The sequence below is a fragment of the Elephas maximus genome, chromosome 6 (assembly GCF_024166365.1).
Source record: "Elephas maximus indicus isolate mEleMax1 chromosome 6, mEleMax1 primary haplotype, whole genome shotgun sequence".
Classification (NCBI taxonomy): domain Eukaryota; kingdom Metazoa; phylum Chordata; class Mammalia; order Proboscidea; family Elephantidae; genus Elephas; species Elephas maximus.
In genome coordinates, this window is record NC_064824.1 from 20,217,340 (window position 1) to 20,242,356 (window position 25,017).

At 40.2% G+C, this 25,017-nt stretch overlaps 1 protein-coding gene and 1 pseudogene across 7 annotated transcripts in view; one reads left to right on the forward strand and one right to left on the reverse strand.

The window, feature by feature from the left end:
* The window catches only part of C6H2orf76 (chromosome 6 C2orf76 homolog), a 114,187-nt gene that overhangs the window by 52,757 nt on the left and 36,413 nt on the right, over window positions 1-25,017 (forward strand). For 6 of the 7 annotated variants that reach the window (XM_049889175.1, XM_049889176.1, XM_049889178.1 and 3 more), the window contains one exon: window positions 16,394-16,444. The exons of the other annotated variant lie outside the window; for it this stretch is intronic. In XM_049889175.1, coding sequence (XP_049745132.1) covers window positions 16,394-16,444 — 51 coding nt within the window. The remainder of the gene's footprint in view (window positions 1-16,393; window positions 16,445-25,017) is intronic. 7 annotated transcript variants of the gene reach the window in all.
* Window positions 17,966-24,117, reverse strand: LOC126077876 (NTF2-related export protein 2-like; annotated as a pseudogene).

Sequence of the window (25,017 nt, forward strand, 5' to 3'; positions counted from 1 at the left end):
GGGAATGGGACTGGGGAAGGACAGAAAGAAAATTTCAACTCTTATCAATATTGCTTTGTTAATAAAAATAATAATAAAGTGTCTGAAGCATTTATGACAATATGTTAACATTTGTTAAATTTGGTGGAGTAAATGAATATTTTTGTTATATTCTCCATACTTTTTTATTTAAAAAAAAAAAGCAAAAAACCAAGCTCATGCCGTCGAGTTGATTCTGATTCATAGTGACCCCATAGGACAGAGTAGAGCTGCCCCATAGAGTTTCCAAGGAGTGCCTGGTAGATTTGAACTGCCGACCTTTTAATTAGCAGCCGTAGCTCTTAACCACTATGTCACCAGGGTTTCCTGCTTTCTGTAGCTCAGACATTTCATAACTAAAATAAAAAGCATCTTAACATAGTTTGACCTAGGAATCTTACCGTAATATCTAACAGGACGCATTATCAGTCTGGAATGCTGGCACATTGCTTTGATTAACATTAGGTCTTTGTCCACACAGATTAGCTGTTGACTTAGTCAATTTCATTTTCCCCTTAGTTGTTTGTGCTTTTCTAAAAGTCTTCAAATGTAGATTTGGCATCTAATAATAAGTTACAAATTGTACCATTTCTATTTTTAGAGCCTTTACTATAAGGTAAGAGTTACTGTATTGCTCATTAATATTTTATTAGTTTTTTTGTTGAAATGTGTCTATTTAATATTTCACACTTCTTTGTAGCATCCTAAATGCCAGCAGTATGTTTATTAAGTTGCTTTATTTTTCTAATAACTTATTTTTCTACTGATGACTTTTATACAGACCTAAGTGAATGAGTAAAGTTAGTGGTTAACTTCTTATGAACTTTCTAATAGTGAAATATGAAATTGATTTTTCAGCATCCCACAATCCTAGATTCATTTGTAAAAGTTTCATTGGGTTCCAAAGTTAAGTGCAAAGATGGGAAAACATAACATTAAAGAAACTGAAGAAAAACTCAGAAGTGGGAAACAATTTCCAGAATATAATTAAGTTTTTTATGCCAAAAACTTTTGCTTTCAGCCAAAATGGAGTTACAGGGACCAAATTCACTCTTGTACTTGAAACAACTAAAAGACTATACAAAATATGTGAAACAATGGATTTCGGATATTGGATATCAGACATTGCAGGAGAGTGGCCCCTGAGATGGGGGAAACAAACAAGGTAAGCCCTATGATGGTGCCAGGTTACTGCCTGGAGACAGTTACCAGGTCACAGCATAGGGAGGGAGAATCCAGGTAGAGCCTGGTAGTTCCCCTGAGTCTAGGAGACGGAGTGTAGTCTGAAGAGGAGAGTTCATAAGGCAGACTGGAGTAGAGCCTGGAGAGTTCACAGAGCAGCGTACTAAGAGGCGAGAACTGCATGAAGAGAGTGTTCTGGAGATGAGCCGGTGATCACCCTTGACTCTTTTTTTTAATAATTTGTTGTTGTTGAGAATATACACAGCACAGTGTATACCAATTCAACAATGTCTACATGTACAATTCAGTGACATTGATTACATTCTTCAAGTTGTACAACCATTCTCACTCTCCTTTTCCAAGTTATTCCTCCTGCATTAACATAAGCTCACTGTCCCCTAAGGTTCCTATCTAATCTTACCAGTTGCTGTTTTCCATTTGATCCCATTTAAATAGATCTTAAAAGAGCAAAATACTTAATGGCAGACATTAAGTATTTTATTAGTTAAGCTAAACTATCGTTTGGTTTAAAGGAAACTTTGGGGGATATTTTTGGTTTAAGGTTTAAAGATTATCTCAGGACACTAGTTTTAGGGGTTCATCCAACCTCCATGGCTCCAGAAATTCTGGATTCTATGAGAATTAGAAATTTTGTTCTGCATTTCCCCCCTTTGAACAGGATACTACTATAGAATCTTTGATCAAAATGTTCAATAATGGTAGCTGGGCACCATCCAGTTCTTCTGGTCTCAATGGAAAAGGAGGCAGTTTTTCATGGAGGCAGTTAGCCACACATTCCATTTCTTCCTCCTATTCCTGATTGTCCTTCTTCCTCTGCTGCTCCAGGTGAATAGAGGTCAACAGTTGTACCTTGGGTGGCTACTTGCAAGCTTTTAAAACCCCAGGCACTATGCAACAAACTAGGAGGCAGAACGGAAGCACTAAACACGATATTGGGCCAGTTAACTGGGATGTCCCATGAAACCATGACCTTAAACCTCCAAACAAAGGAACCACATCCCATGAGGTGTTTGGTTTTACATAAGCAGCCTCAGCAGCTACTGTTTTTTTGTGTAAATATATCTATCATACAACTTTTGCCAGTTCAACTTTTTGCGGTAGTACAACTTATTGACAGTGAATACATTAATCGGCTGTGCAACCCTACCCTTAATCAATGTGATTTTCCATCACCATAAACTGGAACTCCGTGCTTCATAAGTGATAACCACTCCTTTCACCGTCCCTCCTGTCCCTGGTAACCACTAATAAAATTTAGTCTCTATACATTTGCCTACTCTTGTCTTTTAATATAAGTGACTATTGCTGTGTAGTTGATTCCGACTCATAGCGACCCTATATGACAGAGTAGAACTGCTCCATGGGGTTTCCAAGGAGTGGCTGGTGGATTTGAACTGCTGACCTTTCATCCATTCATGAGCATTTAGGTTGTTTCTACCTTTTGGCTGTTGTGAATAATGCTGCAGTGAAAACTGATGTACAAGTCTCTTTTTGAGTCTCTGCTTTCAAGTCTTCTGGGTGTATTCCTAGCAGTGAAATTGCTGTGTCATATGATAGTTTTATTTTTAGTTTTTTGGGGAACTACCACATTGTTTTCCGTAAGGGTTGTACCATCTTGCATTCCCACCAGCAATGGATAAGTGTTCAGTTTCCTTATAGCCTCGCCAACATTTGTTATTTTCTGTTTTTTTAATCTTAGCCATTCTAGCGGGAGTGAAATGGTATCTCATCCTGGTTTTGGTTTGCGTCTCTCTGATGGCTACCCCCACAACTCTTAAGCTGAGTATTGATCAGCACAAACATGTATGGAAACTTCTGAGGCCGGGGAAGGAACCACGAAAAAGGAGCAGACAGAAAAATGTTCAGAGCTCATACAGGGCTGGCAATGGTTTTTGCTTCTACCAGCCAGAGTGTAAAACCTTGTAATTCACAGAGTATTGAATGGAGTGCCCAGAAAGGTATTGTAGGTAGTAAAAAGAAGAAATATTGTAGGTAGTAGTAGGACAGAATTAGCCCTAGACCAAACTCTATTCTGGCTCCACCTCACAAAGCTTAAAAGCAAATCTTAAAAGGATTAAACTGTTTTCAAGTAGTTAAGTTGTGTACCAAAACAAACCTCAAGGATATTTATAGTAATACAAAAATATCCCCACCAAGCGTCTGTCAGTTTGTTCTACTGTGGTGGCTTGTGTGCTGTGATACTGGAAGCTTTGCCACTGGTATTTCAGATGCCAGCAGGGTCACCCTTGGTGGACAGGTTTCAGTGGAACTTTTAGACTAAGACAGTCTAGAAATAAGGACCTACTTCTAAAAAAATTGGCCAGTGAAAACCTTATAAATAGCAACAGAACATCTTCTGATATAATGCCAAAAGATGAACCCCTCAAGTCAGAAGGCACTCAAGATATGACGACTGGGGAAGAGCTGCCTCCTCAAGGTAGAGTCCACCTCAATGATGTGGATGGAGTCAAGCTTTTGGAACCTTCATTTGGTGATGTGGCATGACTCAAAATGAGAAGAAACAGCTGCAAACATCCATTAATAATCGGAAGGTGGAATGTACGAAGTATGAATCTAGGAAAATTGGAAGTCGTCAAAAATGAAATGGAACACATAAAGATTGATATCCTAGGCATTAGTGAGCTAAAATGGACTGGTATTGGCCAGCTGAATGAGAGAATCATATGGTCTACTATGCTGAGAATCACAACTTCAAGAGGAATGGCATCACATTCATCATCAAAAAGAACGTTTCAAGATCTATCCTGAAGTATGATGCTGTCAGTGATAGGATAGTGACCTGCAAGGAGGACCAGTTAATATGACTATTATTCAAATTTACCCAAGGATCACTAATGCCAAAGGTGGTGAAATTGAAGATTTTTACCAACTTCTGCAGTCTGAAATTGAGCAAACATTTAAGATGCACTGCTAATTACTCGTGATTGGATTGCAAAAGTTGGAAACAAAGAAGGATCAGTCGTTGGAAAATATGGCCTTGGTGATAGAAGTGATGCTGGAGGTCTCATGATAGAATTTTGCAAGATCAGTGACTTAATCGTTGCAAATATCTTTTTTTTTCCAGCAACATAAATGGCGACTATACATGTGGACCTCACCAGATAGAAAACACAGGAAGCAAATTGACTACATCTGTGGAAAAAAACAATGAAAAAGTTCAATGTCATCTGTCAGAACAAGGCCAGAGGCCAGCTGCAGAACAGATGATCAATTGCTCATATGCAAGTTCATGTTGAAGCTGAAGAAAATAAAACCAAGTCCATGAGAGCCAAAATATGACCTTGAGTATCCCACCTGAATTTAGAGACCATCTCAAGAATAGATTTGAAGCACTGAACACTGATAATGGCAGAACAAACGAGTTGTGGGAAGACATCAAGGATATCATACGTGAAGAAAGCAAAAGGTCATTAAAAAGACAGAAAAGAAAGAAAAGACCAAAATGAATGTCAGAAGAGACTTTGAAACTTACTCTTGAATGTAAAGTAGCTAAACCAAATGGAAAAAATGATGTAAAAGAGCTGAACAGAAGATTTCAAAGGGCAGCTCAAAAAGACAAAATATTATAATGAAATGTGAAAAGATCTGGAGTTAGAAAACCAAAAGGGAAGAACATGTTGGCGTTTCTCAAGCTGAAAGAACTGAAGAAAAAATTCAAGCCTGAGTTGCAATTTTGAAGAATTCTGTGGGCAAAATTGAATGACACAGGAACCATCAAAAGCAGATGGAAGGAATACACAGAGTCACAGTACCAAAAAAACTGGTCGACGTTCAACCATTTCAGGAGGTAGCATATGATGAAGAACTGATGGTATTGAAAGAAGAAGTCCAAGCTGCACTGGAGGCATTGGCGAAAAACAACGCTCCAGGAATTGACGCAATACCAATTGAGATGTTTCAGCAAAAGGTTACAGCACAAGAGGTGCTCACTCATCTCTGCCAAGAAAATTTGGAAGACAGCTACCCGGCCAACTGACTGGAAGAGATGCATGTATTTGCTGATTCCAAAGAAAGGTGATCCTACAGTATGTGGAAATTACCAAACAATATCATTAATATCACGTGCAAGTAGAATTTTGCTGAAGATCACTCAAAAGCAGTTGCAGCAGTACATCATCAGAGAAATGCCAGAAATTCACTCTGGATTCAGAAGAGGACCCTGAACAAGGAATATCATTGCTGATGTCAGATGGATCTTGGCTGAAAGCAGAGAATACCAGAAAGATGTTTACCTGTGTTTTATTGACTATGCAAAGGGATTCAGCTGTGTGAATCATAACAAATTATGAATAACATTGCAAAGAATGCGAATGCCAAAACAATTGTGCTCGTGAGGAACCTGTACATAGACCGAGAGGAAGCCGTTAGGTTAGAACAAGGGGATATTGCATGGTTTAAAATCAAGGAAGGTGTGCGTCAAGGTTGTATCTTTTCACCACACTTATTCAATCTGTATGCTAAGCAAATAATCCAAGAAGCTGGACTGTGAACTATGAAGAAGAATGTGACATCAGAATTGGTGAAAGACTCATTAACAACCTTCGATATGCAGATAACACAACCTTGCTTGCTGAAAAGGAAGAGGACTTGAAGCACTTACTGATGAAGATCAAAGACTACAGCCTTCAGTATGGATTACACCTCACCATAAAGAAAACAGAAATTCTCACAGCTAGACCTATAACCAACATTGTAAAATGAAATCCTTGTCAAAGATTTCGTTTTACTTGGATCAACTATCAACGCCCATGAAAACCAAATGACATATTGCATTAGGCAGATCTGCTGCAAAAGACGTCTTTAATGTGTTCAAAGCAAAGATGTCACTTTGAGAACTCAGGTGTGCCTGACCCAAGCCATGATATTTTCAATCATCTCATATACATGGGAAAGCTGGACAACGAATAAGGAAGAGCAAAGAAGAATCGATGCCTTTGAATTATGGTGTTGGCGAAGAATATTGAATATACACTGCAAACTTCCAGAAGAACGAACAAGTCTGTCTTGGAAGAAATACTGCCAGAGTGCTCCTTGGAAGCAAGGATGGTGAGACTTCGTCTCTCATACCTTGGACATGTTATCAGGAGGGACCAGTCCCTGGTGATAGACATCATGCCTGGTAAAGTAGAGAGGAAGTGAAAAAGAGGACGACCCTCGATGAGATGGATTGATACCGTGTCTTCAACAATGGGCTCAGAGATAACAACGATAATGAGGATGGCGTTGGACCAGGCGGTGTTTCATTCTATTGTCCACGGGGTTGCTATGAGTCAGGACCAACTCGATGAAACCTAACAACAGCAACAAAAATATCCAGCACTCAACAAGATAAAATTCACAATGTCTTGCATCTAATCCAAATTTACCAGGGATGCAAAGAAGCAAGAAAATATGTCCTACAGTGAGATGAAAACTCAGTAAATTGAAACTAACTCAGAAGTAACACACATGATAAAATTAGTAGACAGGAAAATTAAAACCTTTATTATGACTCTATTGCATATGTTCAAGAAGGTAGAGGAAAGATTGTGCATGTTAAATAGAGATGGAAGATACTAAGAAGACCCAAATTGAACTTCTGGAGATGAAGAATACAGTTTCTGAGGTGGATATACAGTGGATTGGATTAACATTCAGATTAGATGCTACAGAAGAAAAGATTAGTCAACCTGAAAACATAATAACAAACTATTCAAAATGAAACACAGAGAAAAAAAGACTAAAAACAAACTCCCCAGAGCACTAGCGTGGTATGGAGCAATTTCAAAAGGCTCAGTATACATGTAATTGGAAGCCTTGAAAATAAAGAGCCCGGACAGGGAGACAGAAGACATATTTGAAGAAATAACTGTTGAAAATTTGCAAAATATGGTGAAAACTCTAAGCCTATATATCCGAATGAAGACACAAATTATCAGTATTAAGGAATGAGTGTTGTTACATCATTATAGATCTACTACAGATATTAAAAGAATGACAAGGAAATACTATGAACAAATTTATGGCACTAAATACACTATCACAGATGAAATGAACTAATGATTTATTTTTCTTCTTGTACTTTAGATGAAGCTTTACAGAACAAACTAGCGTCTCATTAAACAGCACACATATTGTTTTATGACATTGGTTAACAACCCCACGACATGTTAACACTCTCCCTTCTCTACCTTGGGTTCCCTGTTACCAACTTTCCTGTCCCCTTCTGCCTTCTAGTCCTTGCCCCATGTGCCCTTTTAGTCTCTTTTTTTTTTACGGGTCTGTCTAATCTTTGGCTAAAGGGTGAACCTTAGGAGTGCCTTCATTACGGAGCTAAAAGGGTTTCCAGGGGCAGTACTCTTAGGGTTTATCCAGTCTTTGTCAGGTCAGCAAGTCTGGTCTTTTTGGGGGGTGTTAGAATTTTGTTCTACTTTTTTCTTCAGCTCCGTCTGGGACCTTCTGTTGTGATCCCTGTCAGAGCAGTCAGTGGTGGTACCTGGGTACCATCTAGTTGTATTGAACTGAGTCTGGTGGAGGCCATGGTAGATGTGGTCCAGTAATCCTTTGGACTAATCTTTCCCTTGTGTCTTTAGTTTTCTTCATTATCCCTTGCTCTGGGAGGGGTGAGACCGGTGGAGTATCCTGGATGGCTGCTTACAGGCTTTTAAGGCCCCAGACACTAGTCACCAAAGTAGAATGTAGAACATTTTCTTTATAAACTATGTTATGCCAATTGAGCTAGATGTTCCCTGAGACCATGGTCTCCACAGCCCTCAGCCCAGTAGTTAGGTCCCTCAGGGAGCTGGGATGTGTCTATGGAGCTTCCATGACCTTGCCTTATACAAGTCATGCTGGCTTCCCCTTCAGGAAAGTTATCACTTACCTATTGTCTGAAGTGGACTAATTTCTTGAAGCACTCAAACTGCCAGGCTCACTCAAGAAAAATAGATTATCTAAATAGTTCTGTATTTTAAAATGAATTGTCGTTAAAATATCTACAATAATAATTTTTAGAAAACTCTTACAACTGAATAATAAGAAGACCTATAACCCAGTTAAAAAATCAACAGAAAATTTGAACAGGCACTTCATCAAAAAAGATACATGGATGGAAAACAAACACATTAAATAATACTCATCATCATTTGTCTTTAGGGAAATGCAAATTAAGGCCACAGTGAGATAACACACTCAGAGTCAACTCCAACTCATGACGACTCCATGTGTGTCACTGTAGAACTGTGCTCCACACGGTTCTCAATGGCTGATTTTTCAGAAGTACATCCCTAGACATTTCTTCTGAGGAGCCCGTGGGTGGACTCGAACCGCTGACGTTTTAGTTAGCAGTCAAACACTTGAACCACTTGCACCTCCCAGGGACTCGGAGATAGCCAACACACCCATTAAAGTAGAATTAAGAGGACTGACCACGTCAAGGTTTGGCTAGGATGTGGAAGAATTAGAATTCTTGTGTATTGCTAGTGGGAATGTAAAAAGGTATAGCCACTTTGGTAGATGAACTGGTAGTTTCTTAAAAAGTGAAACATACCATACGATCCAGCCATTCTACTTCTAGGTATTTACTTGTGAAAAATGAAAGTACAAGTCCACATATGAATGTTTATAGCTTTATTTGTAATTGTGCCAAACTGGAAACAACCCACTGTTCATCTGTTAGGCGTTGAATTGTGTCCCCCCAAAGAATATGTTGAAATCTTAACCCCCGTTACCTATGAATATGACCTTGTTTTGAAATAGGGTCTTTGAAGATGTTATTAGTTAACATGAGGTCATACTTGAGTAGGGTGAGCTCTAATCCAGTAAAGACTGGTGTCCTTATAAAAAAAGCATAAGAGATACACAGAGGGACAGAGGGAAGATGGCCATGTGAAGGTGGAGGCAGAGATTGGAGTGATGTATCTCTAAGTCTGGGAACACAAAGGATTGCCAGGAACCAACAGAAGCTGGTAAGAGGCAAGGGAAGGTCCTCCTCTAGAGCCTTCAGAGAGACCATGGCCCTGCTTATACCTTAATTTCAGACTTCTAGACTCCAGAACTGTGAAAGAATAAATTTCTATTGTTTAAGCCACTCAGTTTGTGGTACTTTATTATGGCAGCTGTAGGAAACTAATACACCATCAACAGATGAATAGGTAAGTTGTGGTATATCCATACAGTGGAATATTGCTCAACAACAAAATGGGGTAAATTGTTGATAAACACAATATGATTGAACCTCAAAATAATTATGCTGAGGGAGAGGATTCAGACTTTGGTATTGAAAGAGTGGGGTGCACTCTAACAAATATGTACAATGTGGAAGTGGTTTTGGAATTGGCTAATGGGTAGAGGCTGGATGAGTTTTAAGGTGTAAAGTGGGGCCTGGTGGCACGGTGATTAAGTATTCGGCTACTAACCAAAAGGTTGGCAGTTCAAATCCACCAGCCACTCCTTGGAAACTCCATGGGGCAGTTCTACTGTCCTGTAGGGTCGCTATGAGTCAGAATTGTCTCAGTGGCAAAGGGTTTGGCTTCATAGTAAAAGCCTAGATTACCTTGAAGAGACTGTTGGTGGAACTATGGACATCAAAGGCAATTTCAGTGAGGACTCAGAAGGAAGTGAGGAAAGCTGTAACACCAGAAGCAGAGGGCGAGAAGCAATGGCAGAGAAACAGTGACAGCAGAACCAGGAGACTGATGCAAGACTGTGCAGGAGCTAGGCCTGCCAATCCACGGAGCGAAAGAGCTGAGTGCCTTCAGCCCTGGAGGCCAAGGAATCAGGAAGCAGAAGCTGAAGAGACAAAGTGCATGGGAAGCAGAGCTGCCTCAGTCTCAGATGATAGGGCCACGACCTCTGGGGTCTGAAAGGGTGGGGCCATGGCCTCTAGGGTTTCAAAGGGTGGAGCCATAGCCTCCTGTGTTTCAAAGAGTCAGATCTTCACCAACTTGGTTTTAGAGTGTGGGGCTGCCATTCACGAGTGCCGTGGGGATGCGGCCACCACTCAAAGCTGAGGGGGCAGGGCTGCCATGTCCCAGGGGCAGAAGAACAGGGCTGCCAGGGCCGAGGGGGTGGGGTCGCCATTCAGTTGGACTAGAAGAATGGGGCCACCCAAAGCTGAGGGAGCAGAGTTGCCTTCCCAGTGGCCCCGAAAGGTGGAGATGAAGCCCAGGACCAAGGGGCCTCCACCCAGAATCCAGAAGGTGTCAGCAATACCCAGAGTCTGAAGGGCAGGGCCGTTGCCTAGATGGTCTCAGAGAGCAGAGGATTATTTTCGAGCGTTGAGAGCTAATGCAGATTTTCTGCTGAGTTTTTTAATTGCTTGGTGCCCATTGTTTCTTCTTCCCCCCAATTTCTCCCATTTGTAGTGGAAATGTCTACCTTGTGCCTGTTCCATCATTGTACTTTAGAAGCAGACAACTTGTATTCTAGATTTCACAGGTTCTCAGGTGAAGAGAAATTTTGTCCCAGTATGGAATTTGGACTTGGAGTTGATTTGGGATGATATGATGGGGTGAAAGTGTTTTACATGTGGCAAGAACATGAATTTTGCGGGGCCAAAGGATAGAATGTCATGGATGGAATTATGTCTCCCCCAAAATCTGTCAATTTGGCTAGGCCATGATTCCTAGTATTGTGTGGTTGTCCTCCATTTTGTGATCCGATGTAATTGACCTCTGTGTTGTAAATCCTAATATCTCCCTGTAGTTAATGAGGCAAGATTAGGTTATGTTAAAGAAGATTAGGCTGGGATGTGACACCCTTACTCACTTCACAGTCCTTATCAGATGTGAGGGGAGTTTCCCTTGGATGTGGCACATATCACCTTTTATCTTACAAGAGATAAAAGGAGAGAGAAGCTGGCAGAAAGGAAGGAATCTCATGCCACCAAGAAAGAAGAGCTGAGAGCAGAGCTTGTCCTTTGAACCGGGGATCCCTTCTCTGAGAACGTCATAGACCCAGGGGAGGATCGATGCCAAGACACATGGAGATCTCCAAGAGACGCCAGGCCCACAGATGTTGAAAGGAGACAAGGACCTTCCCCCAGAGCTGACAACGAGAGAAAGCCTTCCCCTAGATATGGTGCCCTTAATTCAGACTTAATTTAGCCTCCTGAACTGTGATAGAATAAATTTCTGTTTGTTAAAGACATCCACTTGTGGTATTTCTGTTAACAGCAGGACCAGATAACTAAGATCAAATCATTTTCTAGAAGGGTATAAACTTCTAGAAAATGCAAACTATAGCAACAGAAAGCAGATCAGTGTTAGCTTGGTGGGGGACCTCAGAGAGGTAGGGAAGGAAGATTACAAAGGGGCAGGAGAAAACCTGTGGATGATTGTCGTTGTTGGGTGCTGTCAGTCTGCTGGGACGCATGGTGAGCCTATGAACAACACAGCGGAACGCTGCCCAGTCCTGTGACATTCTCACAATGGCAGGTCTATTTTGAGCCCGTTGTTGCAGCTGCCGTGTCAGTCCATCTCATTGAGGCTCTCCCTCTTTTTCACTGACCCTCTACTTTACCTAGCATGATGTCTTTCTCCAAGGACTGGTCCCTGCCAATAACATGTCCGCCAAGGACTGGTCCCTGCCAATAACATGTCCGAAGTGTGTGAGGTGAAGTCTTGCCATTTTGGCTTCTAAGGAGCATTCTGGCCATACTTCCTCCAAGATTTGTTTGTTCTTTTGGCAGTCCATGGCATATTCAATATTCTTTGCGAATACCATAATTCAAATGTGTCAGTTCTGCTTCGGTCTTCCTTATTCATTGTCCAGCTTTCATGTGTATTTGAGGTGATTGAAAATACCATGGCTTTGGTCAGGTGCACCTTAGCCATCAAAGTGATATCTTTGCTTTTTAAAATCTTGAAGAGGTCTTTTGCAGGAGATTTGTCCAGTGTAATACATTGTTTGATTTCTTGACTGCTGTTTCCGTAAGCATTGATGGTTGAGCCAAGTAAAGTGAAATCCTTGACGACTTCATTATTTTTCCATTTATCATGATGTTGGTTATTGGTTCAGTGGTTAAGGTTTTTGTTTTCTTTATATTGAGGTGCAATCCATACTGAAGGCTGTAGTCTTTGATCTTCATTAGTAATTGCTTCAAGTCTTCTTCACTTTTCAGTAAGCAAGGTTGTGTCATCTGCATAATGCAGGTTGTTAATGAGTCTTCCTCCAATCCTGATGCTGCATTTTTCTTCATATAGTCCAGGTTCTCAGATTTTTTGCTCAGCGTAGAGTTTGAATAAGTATGGTGAAAAGATACAACCCTGACGCTCACTGTTCTTGACCTTAAATTACGTAGTATCCTCTGTTCTGTTCGAAGGACTGCCTCTTGATCTGTGTACAGGTTCTGCATGAGCACAATTAAGTGTTCTACAATTGCCATTCTTTTCAGTGTTATCCATAATTTGTTTGTGGATGATTAATGCGTTCATTATCTTGATATGGTGATGGTTTCATAAGTGCAGCCATATGTCCGATTCTGTATATGTGCAGTTTATTGTATGTCAAATACACCTTAATAAAGCTGTAAATAAAAAAGGTATCCCACTCACTTCAGTGTGGTTCTCTTCCCTAAGGAAGTTGTTTCCTCTGTTTTGCTCTCTCTTCAGTCGTTTTTATATGTATCTCCACTAAAGCATTTATCTCATCATAATGTGTTTATAGGCTGATCTATCTTCTCTCTGTCACCAGGGAAGACAACTAGGCTTCACTTGGAGCCCTTCTCAGTGCGGCAGAATGGGAGCCGGGCAGGATGGATTCTTGGCCTAGCTCTCTAAGTAAACAGTAGGAGAGCTTCTTAGGGTTTCAGTTTTCTTTACTGCCTGTTGGAGGGTTAATGTCTGTCTATCCCTTCATGAGTATTTTTGAACCCCTGCCACATGCCAGTCACTATCTTAGGCATTAGCATCACAATGAAGAAAAGAAGCTGTTGTCCTTGCCCTCATGGGACCTATTATTAAGTATGTATTAAGAACCTATTATGTGCTGGGCACTGTTGTAAGTTTGGCCTGTCTTCAGGCCAGTGTCTTAATCTCAAGGAATTTATGAACTGGTAGGGAAAAAAGGGAGTGCTTGGGGAGTGCAAACAGTTGATGTACTCTGCTGCTAACTGAAAGGTTGGTGGTTCAAGTCTATCAAGATGCACCTCAGAAGACCCAGTTGTCTCCCTTTGAAAAATCAGCCATTGCAAATTCATGGAGCCTGGTTGCACTCTGATACACGCGGGGTCACCAAGAGTTGGAATCAGCTGGATAGCAGCTGGTTTAGGGACTAAACAAAAAAAAGTAAAGAAACAAAACTATAGTTGTAAAGAAACAAAACTGTAGTTGTAAAAAAATGTTAGGAAGGAAATAAGTAAGACTGTCAGAGGAGAGTACCTTTAGGCAGGGTTGTTAGGGAGGCCTGTCTGTGGAGGTGAGACTTGAGCTGAGATGGAAAGGAAGGAAGGAAGGAAGGAAAAGGTGCCCTCCTCTGTCTCTGCTCAGCGTCTGTTCACGTGACCTGCTTTCTTCCATTGTAGGCACTCCCAGTGGTACCAGCTTCTTGGCGGCTGTCTCTTTGCCATCTCAGCCCTTTCTTCAGGTTATTTTACTGTCTAACTTAAAAAAAACCAAAACCAAAACCGTTGCTGTCAAGTTGATTCCAACTCATAGCGACACTATAAGACAGAGTAGAACTGCCCCATAGAGTTTCCAAGGAGTGCTTGGTGGATTCGAACTGCCGACTTTTTGGTTAGCAGCCGTAGCACTTAACCGCTACGCCACCAGGGTTTCCAGTCTCAGGGCATATAAATGGCAGTAAATTAAATGATAGCACAATGGCTTAGTGCTCAGCTGCTAACCACAATGTCAGCAGTTCAAACCTACCAATCTGCTCTGCGGGAGAAAATGGAAGGAAATACCTGGAGATCTGCACCTGTAAAGATTACAGTCTTGGAAACCCTATAGGGCGGTTCTACTCTGTCCTGTAGGATCACTACGAGTTGGAATCAACTTGATGGCATACAACACAACAACAAGAATAACAAGTCTCTTCTAATGATTTAATTAGTATTTCTTTGGCCCGAGATGCACAGGTGAGTGAGAAGCAAGCCGGAAAAAATGAAGCACGTGTGCTCGAGTTAGCCCAAGCCAGAGGCTGCACATTGGTGTTTGACGCGAATCCTCCTCCAGACAGGTGTCCTTTGACCTACAGTGTAGTAAAAGTCAGGCAGTTTCCCAGAAAACCCCAGACTCTTAGCATTTCCATTTAAATGTTTAGGTGTGGCCGTGCCGGAGCCCCACTTTGTAGGACCATAATCGAACTGAATGGCAATCCCCTTTTAATGGGATGGTGCTCCCTGGATCTCATGGCGCCCTCTTGTTTGACAGCATCACTCAGTGTTATCTGTTGGGCCTCTTTAGGCATGGGACTTCGGAGGACTAAGAGTCATTTCTGGGGGTTTTTGTATTGAAACACCTGTGCCTGGGAGCAGCCTGCAGGGGGCCCCATCCGCGTGCTCCGGGCTGGGTGATTGAGATGCACCACGAGGGTAGATGGAGAGCCACTCTCCTAAGACCATAGCTCTGACTTTAAACGTCCTTTACAGCGAATTCACCACTGGAGCAGGTAGTCTCCCGGGTGGGGACTTGTCCTGGTATCTGCTTCTTCCCCAGTTCCTGGAATTTCAGTAGTAAACATTCTAAAAGCTGTGGCATAAATGAATAAGTTATATTTTAATTTGGTATGTGTTTGACTTCTGAAAGGCAAATATACTTATGAAAAACACATTTCCTAATTCAGTTATGTGGGGTTTTTAGTCTTCTTTAATAAAATGTAAAAAGGAATATAGTGAAAGTTCCCCCTCCAAATCCTATTCCCTATCTGACCAGGGCGCTGTTCCCCCACCTCAACTTCCCTCCCCAGAGACACACATGTGACCACCGTCATTTGTTTTTTGGTATATTCCCAGAGTACCCTTACATATGTACGATCAAATACAAATATATATTCTTATTTTCCCCCTTTTTACTCGAAAAGTGGCTTGCTAAAAATAATATTCTGCCTTATGCTTTCTTTACCCTTAACACATCCTTGAGGATCTTACCATATTAGTAATTGGAGAGCCTTAGAAAGCACCACTCTTTTTTTTTTATTTATTTAAATACTTAACAAAAAATGTCTTTCATTGTTTGGGTGTATTGTAATTTATTTAACAAGTACCCTATCGATGGACACTCAAATTTTTCTAAGCATTTGCTATTAACGGTGCTGCATTTAGTATCCTTGTATGTATGTAATTTTATACACACACAAATGTGCGAAGTACATTGATAATTTCCCCAAGTGGAATTGAAGGGTATATGCATATGTAATTTTGATATATATTACCAGTTGTCCTCTGTAGGGGTTGTACCATCAGATGATACTAGTTAAAACTAATACTGGTATTTGGTATTTTTTAAATACCAAATTTTTAAAAAGAATATTCACTCTGCTTTTGGTTTTTGTTGTTCTTAGCTGAGTAATTACTCAGAGGAGTTATATTGTAGGTTATCTGAATTTAGGTAAGAGTACTAAAGTTGTTCTAGATCATTGGTTCCTACTACTGGTCAAAGACCCTCAAGGAGTTCTTAAATTCATATCTTAAACAAACATTAACTGCAGTAAAACCTGCGAAAGCTGGAACCTGTATAAGTTGGAAACCTACGAGAGAAGAAAAACTCAAATATTTTCCACTAATAGAGAATGGTAGAAAAGTGGTAGACTGCACCCTGCCAAAGGTGGAAAACTTGCAAAACCCGGAAAAACAAGATAGTCCCATCAAGTAGTTTTGGCTCTCACAGGTTTCACTGTATATACAAAATAAATACATCTCACATGTGTATACAGTATATTTCAAAAGTACATAGATGCTATTGTATTTAATAAAATGCCAGTGTATTTAATAGTGTTATTGAATTCCTAGTTCATCTGATCACAGCTAGTGACAGCTCAACGTCTTATAAACAGTTCCATTGACTTAGATGATCTTTGGATTTTGATGGTATGATAGTGTCATTTTGTGTTCTGTTAGTTTTTTTTTAAGTAATTTAGTTCATCAGTATAGGAGAGCAGAACCAAAAAGCTATATATATACTATGAGTATGTATTTGTGTATTTTATAATAAAAATAATGTTTCTGTTATAGATATCCCTTTAAGGACCAGCCTGCCATCACCATTCAGAAATTATAAATATGGTAACTAATTTTTCTTATTCTTTTAAAACATATATTAATGTAATTTTACGTTAGTTTTATGTTGATATGAATTGGAATTTGAATTTCAAAAGTGACTTTATACCTGAAAATAAAAACCAGTTTGGAAGTTTACTTAGAAATATAGTAATCCTAGTATATTGTTAAAGTAAGTTGGAATAGTGTAAGAAAGTGGCATTTTGTGAGGAATCATGTATTTGGCAAAACTATGTCTAAAATGAGGAGTCTTTGGCTGATACAAATGGTTAGTCTGCTTGGCTAATAACGGAAAGGTTGGTGGTTCAAGTTCACCCAGAGGCTTTTTGGAAGAAAGGCCTGGCGATCTATATCTGAAAAAGCAGCCCTGGAAAACAATATGGGGCACAGCTCTACTCTGTTGTACACGGGATCACCATGAGTCAGAATCGACTCAATGGCAGCCAGCCATTTTTTTTTTTAAATGTGTAAAACAAGTTTCTTTGCCAGATTATCAGAAAAGGAGAAACAAAGACTAAGAATTAAAAGAAGAGATTTAGCATTTTAAATGGCAAGAACTTGATCATTTTGTATGCTAGTTTTATATGTTGTAATTGGCAATTTGAAAGAGTAGGAGCAGGCATGGAACGGGGTTTCATCATTCAGTCTAAAGAAGGTATGGTTAACTAACGGCGGCATCCTGACACATCCTAAACTTTGAATTCGAAAGTTCACTTCAAAGTTATGATGCACCTAATAAATATTTCTGTTCATTGGTGCTGGCATTTAAAATATAAATATTTTATTACTTTAAATCACTTTTTTTGGACTGGCTTTTAATTCTGCTCTCATTTGGTAGAGCGACTCATGACCCAGAGTACTTTGAAATCACAGTCTTCACCGTGCGTGTGCATTTTAATATCCAAGCTAATCATGAGGTCACAGGGGATACTCAAGCAGAAGCTGAAGGCACTGAACGGAAAGTAGTTTGATTTATTGGACTTAAAGAATTTACATACTAAATATGGAATAAGAGAAAAGAGTAAAAAGCATGTAAGGTAAATATGAAACTGCTAAATTGTGGTTTTCATGGCTTTCTAAGTATAATGCTTTAAAATAGAATTTTAAACTTAAATCAACCCACAGATGCCATTTCAAATTAGGATTACATACAGTTTCCATTTCTGCATGGTGTATATGTGTGTGTAACATACAACCTATGTTCCATGTAGGTTTCCTTTGCCGTAGAGTCGATTCCAACTCATAGCGACCCTATAGGACAGAGTAGAGCTGCCCCATAGAATTTCCAAGGAGAAGTTCTTGGATTCAAACTGCTGACCTTTTGGTGAGCAGCTGAGCTCTTAACCACTACACCACCAGGGCTCCTCTCCATGTAGGTTACACACACACAAACTTGTGTCCATGTAGCTTAGTTCGAAAGATAAAGTTTAGGTAATGAAAGCAACAGAATATCTGAGTTGAGTCTCTAGGTGGCACAAACATTTGAGCACCTAACTACTGGCTGGAAGATTGGCAGTTTGAACCCACTCAGAGGTGCCTCCGAAGAATGGCCTGCCGATCTGCTTTGGAAAGGTCACAGACCTGAAAACCTACAAAGTGCAGCTCTACTCTGCACACACGGGGTTGCCATGGGTTGGCATCATCTCAGTGGCCATGCAGCTCTACTCTGCACACACGGGGTTGCCATGGGTTGGCATCATCTCAGTGGTCATGCAGCTCTACTCTGCACACACGGGGTTGCCATGGGTTGGCATCATCTCAGTGGCCATGCAGCTCTACTCTGCACACACGGGTTGCCATGGGTTGGAATCATCTCAGTGGCCATGCAGCTCTACTCTGCACACACGGGGTTGCCATGGGTTGGCATCATCTCAGTGGCCATGCAGCTCTACTCTGCACACATGGGTTGCCATGGGTTGGAATCATCTCAGTGGCCATTGGTTTGGTTTTTTGTTAAGCATCAAATATACCCTTTATATTCTTTCACTTTAACACCATTTTGTCCTAGTATTTCTGTACAATTCAAATAAAATGAGTACATTTATCTGTGAAGAAATTATAGAGCCACTAGAGTTTTGATAGACTTCAAATGGCTCTTTGTCTATGTTTGGCTTTTTAACTATCTGCTGCTTTGCACTGAACAAGACAGGCCAAATTGTTACTTTTTTCATCTGTCCTTGTTTAGTATTGCTACATGCTCTGTGGGAACAGGCCATTGCACTGGGTGATGGGAGTGGAAAGAACATAGAGTCAAATTTCAGGTTTGCACTTATTCTCCTTGGTAAAGGTCAGGATCTTTCTCGGCCACCAAGAGTCTGGGATTTTTCTCCTCCCATTTATTTGGCATCTACATCTATGTTTTAAAAAAAATTATTTATTTTGTTATTGAGAATGTATACAGCAAAATATATACTGATTCCACTGTTCCTATGTGTCCAGTTCAGTAACATTGATTATATTCTTCGAGGTGTGCAGTCATTCTCACCCTCCGTTTCTGAGTTGTTCTTCCCCCATTAACATAAACTCACAGCCCCCTAACTTTCCATGTTGTCCCTTTGATGCCATATAGATAGATCTTAAAAGGGCACAATGCTCAAGGCAGACACTCTTTACTAGTTAACCTAAACTGTGGTTTGTTTTGTTTTTAATTGTGCTTTAGGTAAAAGTCCACAGCTCAAGTTAATTTCTCATATAAAAATTTATACCCATATTGTCATGTGACATTAGTTGCAATCCCTATAATGTGACAGCACACTCCGTCTTTCCACCCCAGGTTTCCCGTGTCCATTCAACCAGCTCCTGCCCCTTCCTGCCTTCTCATCTCGCCTCCAGACAGGAGCCGCACATTTGGTCTCTTGTATCTGCTTGAACTAAGAAGCACACTCTTCACGAGTACTATTTTATGTCATACGGTCCAGTCTAATCTTTGTCTGAAGTGTTGACTTCAGGAATGGTTTTAGTTGTGGGTTAATAGAGGGTCTGGGGGCCATGGCTTTGAGGGTTCCCCCAGTGTCAGTGAGACCATTGAGTCTGGTCTTTTTACATGAATTTGAGTTCTGCTCTGCGCTTTTCTCCTGCTCCATCAAGAGCTCTCTTTTGTGTTCCCTGTCAGGGTGGTCACTGGTGGTAAGTTGTTTGATTTTAGGAAGACTTCAGGGGATATTTTTGCTGCAGAAAGCCTGGAGTGCATGAGAATTTGAAATTCCGTTCTGCATTTTCCCCTTTTTGATCAGGAGTCTTCTATAGAATCTTTGATCAAACCAGTAATGGTAGCGGGTACCATCCAGTTCTTCTGGTCTCATGGCAGAGGCGGCAGTTATTCATGGTGGCATACGTCTGTTACTGATTTACTACTCCTGATTGTTGGCTTCCCTGACTAGACTGTGAGTTCTGAAAGCACAAGAGACATGCCTCCCATTTAAATCCTTACTGTCTAGAGGTACATGTGTGCAATAAATGTTGGTTGGTTGCAAAGCACAGTTGCTAATCCCTGTGTTTCATAGGGTTGTGTGAGATTAGATTACACTTTGCCTGTGCAAGCATGTTAAGTGTCCCACAAGTATCATATATTGTTTTTTATTTTATTTTTTGATTTTATTGTGTTTTAGGTAAAACTTTATAGCACAAATTCGTTTCTCATTAAAAAATTTATACACAAATTATTTTGTGACGTTGGTTGCAATCCCCACAATGTGTCAGCACTCTCCCCCTTTCCACCCTGGGTTCTCCGTGTCCATTTGTACAGTTTTCCTGTCCCTTCTTGCCTTTTCATCTTTGCTTTTGGGGAAGAGTTACCCGCTTGGTCTCATATACTTGATTGCACTGGGAATCATGTTCCTCATGTATTTTATTGTTTGTTTTGTAGGCCTATCTAATCTTTGGCTGAAAGGTGGACTTCTAGAGTGGCTTCAGTTCTGAGTTAGAAGAGTATCTGGGGGCCACAGTCTCAGGGGTTCCTCCAGTCTCTGTCAGACCAGTAAGTCTGGTCTTTTTTGTGAATTTGAATATTGTGCCACATTTCTCTCCCTGTCGGGGACTCTCTATTGTAATCCCTGTCAGAGTAGCTGGTCGTTCTTTGGGCTCAGACCGGCAGAGGCTGTGGTTCATGTGGCCCATCAGTCCTTTGGATTAATATCTTCCTTGTGTCTTTGGGTTTCCTTATTGTGCTTTGTTCCAGACGGGGTGGCATCAGTAGATGTATCTTAGATGGCTGCTCACAATCTTTTAAGAGCCCAGACACTATTCCCCAAAGTAGGATGCAGAACATTTTCTTTATGAACTATGTTACACCAGTTGACCTAGATGTCCCCTGAGACCATGGTCCCCTGCCCTTGGTCCCAGTTACCCGGCCTCTCAATGTGTTTGGTTGTGTCCAGGGGGCTTCTCTCCTGGTAGTGTAGTGGTTAAGTGCTACGGCTGCTAACCAAGAGGCCGGCAGTTCAAATCCGCCAGGTGCTCCTTGGAAACTATGGGGCAGTTCTACTCTGTCCTATAGGGTTGCTAAGAGTCAGAATCGACTCGACGGCAGTGGGTTTAGGGGGCTTCTCTGACTTTGCTGTGGTCAATTTGTTCTACCTTCCCTTATATTGTGTGTTCTTTCCCTTCACTAAAGTGACACTCGTCTACTATCTAGTTAGTGATATCCCCTCCCCATCCCTCTACTCCCTTGAAACCATCAAAGTTTGTTTGTTTTAAACTTGTTAGAAGACACATTTTCTTTTCTTTTTTCGAGTTACAAAAATACGAGTGTGTTAAAAATACAGTAGAGTCCACATAAGAACAGTTCCTGCCAACCGAAGTTATACAAAATTGGGAAAAAGCATTCATATGCAAGTCTTTAAAGTGACACTGTTGGTTCATTTCAGTTATGGCTAGTTATATGCAGTTGCTGTTTGAGACTGTTCTCCTTCATGGGACGGGTAGTGTTTGGGCATTTAAGTTGTCGCTAAAGCTGTGGTTGTAAAAAGCCAGGTTCAAATACTAAACTCATTTTGAGCAGAAAGTAACGTGTAAGAAGGCATGGATAATCTCTAACCTTCAGCCCCAGCCCCTCATTTTATTAATGGAGCAGAAATGTAGTGTGCGGTCTGAGGCAAACGAATCACAGGTTTTAAAATTAAGTGAGGAGAAACATTAATTTTGAGTTGCAATGTAGAAACAAAACTGGCACACACGGCTCAAAAACATTTTTTAAAAAATTAAAAAAATGGAAAAGACATTTAAAGTTTAAACAGAAACCAAAGCTAGTTTTCTTTCTCTTTAGAAGTTGAAACATCAAATTAATCAATTTGTTGTTTTGAAGTTTGTGGGTTTATAAATATCTAATGTTCTTCATTTTCTCTTAAAAAAGTCAGAGTTAGCTACATAACAGAAACAGAATATTTTAAAACAGATCTTATTGTTTAGTGCCATATGGAAGAATAAATCATAAAAAAAACTTTCAATTTCAAATAATCCAAAAATGATGCAGTTGACAGTGTGAAATGCAGGGGTAAGATCACTTACCTTGTGGGGCGTTAATACGTAGTAGAGTCTTGGCCTGACGTTCACATGGAAGAGATGTGTCCCATTACCAAGGCAATGGCTTTGTTTCCACCTTTCCTGTTGACTCCAGCTGCCAGGATTAGGTTTATTGCTGACATTTTACCCTCCTAAGTTCTTGAATAAATTGAGACCTGTATTGGTGACAAGTATGAGGTAAACTGAAAAACTGTAAAAAATCATGTTTAGAACCTGTGTGACACTCATGACCATTTGGCAAGGATACCGATTACCTTAGTGATTTAAATCCTAAAAATGAGACTTAACACATTTTCAACAGGTAGAAAACAAGTACCCAAAATTTAGCATGTGGCCATCCCTCCTTCGTTTTGCCTCTAACCTTAGATCTTGACATTTCTAATTCTTCATTCTCACATTGGAAACCCTGGTGGTGCAGTGGTTAAGAGCTATGGCTACTAACCAAAAAGTCAGGAGTTTGAATCCACCAGGCACTCCTTGGAAACTCTATGGAGCAGTTCTACTCTGTCCTATAGGGTCGCTGTGAGTCAGAATTGACTCGACGGCAGTGGGTTTGGTGTTCTCACATTAAAGCTTTTAGGCCTGCTGCCACTCATCACCCAAAGTTACAGGCCTGGAAAACCAAACCAAAACCAAGCCCATTGCCTTCAAGTCAATTCTGACTCATAGCAACCCTATAGGACAGAAAAGAACTGCCCCATAGGGTTTCTAAGGAGCAGCTGGTGGATTCGAACTGCTGACCTTTTGGTTAGCAGTCGACCTTTTAACCACTGTGTCCCCAGGACTCCTGGAGCTGTCGAGAAAAATATTCCTAAGAAGCTTTGCTTTTACGCCACCAAATGTACCCAGTACTCAGGTATCAACTGAGAACATTATGTATCTGTCTAGTCTAGTAATTCATTTCATAAAAAAAAAAAATGCCAACGTAAAACACATTATTTAACATGTTTAAAAGACTATTGAACATCTCTACATGCAATTCCAGCATGTCAGAGTAGTTATGCAAAATGTAAATCAGTGATGTTTTTGTGGAGCTGATATAAAAAAGCCGTATATTAAAACTGCATTCCCAGCGTTTTCTGAAATAAGTGTATATTTTACTACAAAATCAAGCTAATAAGTGAAAAACCCCACTTCCTCCCAGAGAGCTATATTGTGCTGATAACCCACAGATAGTATTATGAAAGGATTTCGTTTTTGCAATGGGCTGAATTCACAGTGAATGTTAGTAGAGAGACCATTTGTTAATATTGCTATCAGAATGTCAGTAGTGGCATTCTCTATATAAGGCATGTAAGAAACTAGCATTAAAGCTCTTACGGGCAGCATTCCAAACTGGCAGCTGCTAGAAAAGGTGTTGCCAGGAATCAAAACAATGTTGAAGAAGTCTAGTTTTAGCACATACTTTTTTTTAGCTTGTAGTACTTCTAGAATGAAATGAATTAATTCACATAAATTTCTGTTGCTGGAATTAAGGGACTGAGGGAGAATGGACCTTCGCCCCCTCTCACTCGTAGCCCAGTCCTGAAAACGGAAGCAGTCACTTGCAGCCTTCCACATGGTATTGTTAGGAGCAGACTGAGCAGTCAGCAGGAAGCTGGGGCTGAAGCAGTGCTGTTTGTCCCCATCACACTTCCCGTACTGGTCACAACAGGAACTGTGGTCTGGGACAGGGTAGCTTGCTCATGAGCTGGTTGGCAATCTAACAGATTGATCTGGAACTCACTAGAAGGCTACATTTCAAAAAAATGAGGGTATCCAGCCCAGTGGCAACATTCCCATTCTATATTAAAGTGGCCTTGTCCACATCTAGCCTGGTTAGTGCCCGCCTCCTGTTGTCCCTTGTCTCACAGTAAATGTTGACAGATTCCTCAGCGGCTCTACATGCCTGGTCTACTTAAGTCTTAATTAAAATGCATGAACAGATTCCAATGCCTGTCTCTGGCTAGCCACCTCCACAGGCCAAAGTTTGTGTTTTTCTGTGTGTAAACCTTTTCTTGGGATTTTATAATGGTGGTCTTGTACAGTATTCATCCTTTTGTGATTGACTTATTTCTCTCAGCGTGATGCCCTCCAGATTCATCCATGTTGTGAGATCTTTCATAGATTCCTCATTATGCTTTATCGTTGCATACTGTTCCGTTGTGTGTATGTACCATACTTTGTTTATCTGTCCATCTAGTGATGGACTGTTGTTTTTATTTTTATGAGGGTGGTTTCCTCAAGAAATTTGCTCTGAGGAAACGATACCAACAAATGTTGTTTCTGTTCATTATGAAGTTTTTTTTTTTTTTTAAATAAGAACCAGTGAAGGAAATTATTCAAAACAAGAAGGAACAGTAATACAACATCTTTCGTTAGCTCGTCATTTCTTTTTTCTTACCCTCTTCCCAGATCTCACTGATTGCTGTTGGAAGGAAAAGCCTGCTGAAAATTTCTGTTCACAGACTTTTTTTTTTTCTGCTAAAAAAAATGTGGCCTTCTTATTGTGGTATTGGAGAACATATTAGAGCAAAGATGTTTCATTTCCAATTTAAAGGCTCATTAGCAAAATATACAAAACATGATTCATATTTAGTAAGGCCAAACTACAGTTTTACAGGTTAATTCTAACAGATTTAAACTTTTTATTAAAAAATTGCTCTTGGCTTCTCTAACTTGGCTCGAATGATAAGTTGATATATATTTCTAGTAAGAAAAAGTGTAATAGGTAATTCAGAATAATAGGTAATCCAAAAGTCATATTTGTTTACTCTCTTGCATATATTGTAAGCTTACTTTTTAGCAATTATGGTATATTTACATCATTCCTGATATACATATTTTACTTAGGTTTGATTTATCTTTATTTCTTAAGGATACAGAGTTATAGTTTTAGGATTATGCTGACCTTGTAATACAAATTGCAGTAGATAATTGAAAGTTGACAATTTAAAATAATGAATATCTCTGAGTGCTGTTTCTTAACTGGTTAAGTACTCTGTTCTTCAGTCTTGTTTGAAATTGGTTAAATCAAGATCAGTTTTCTAAATAGACCCTTTCATCGCATATCACTGTTC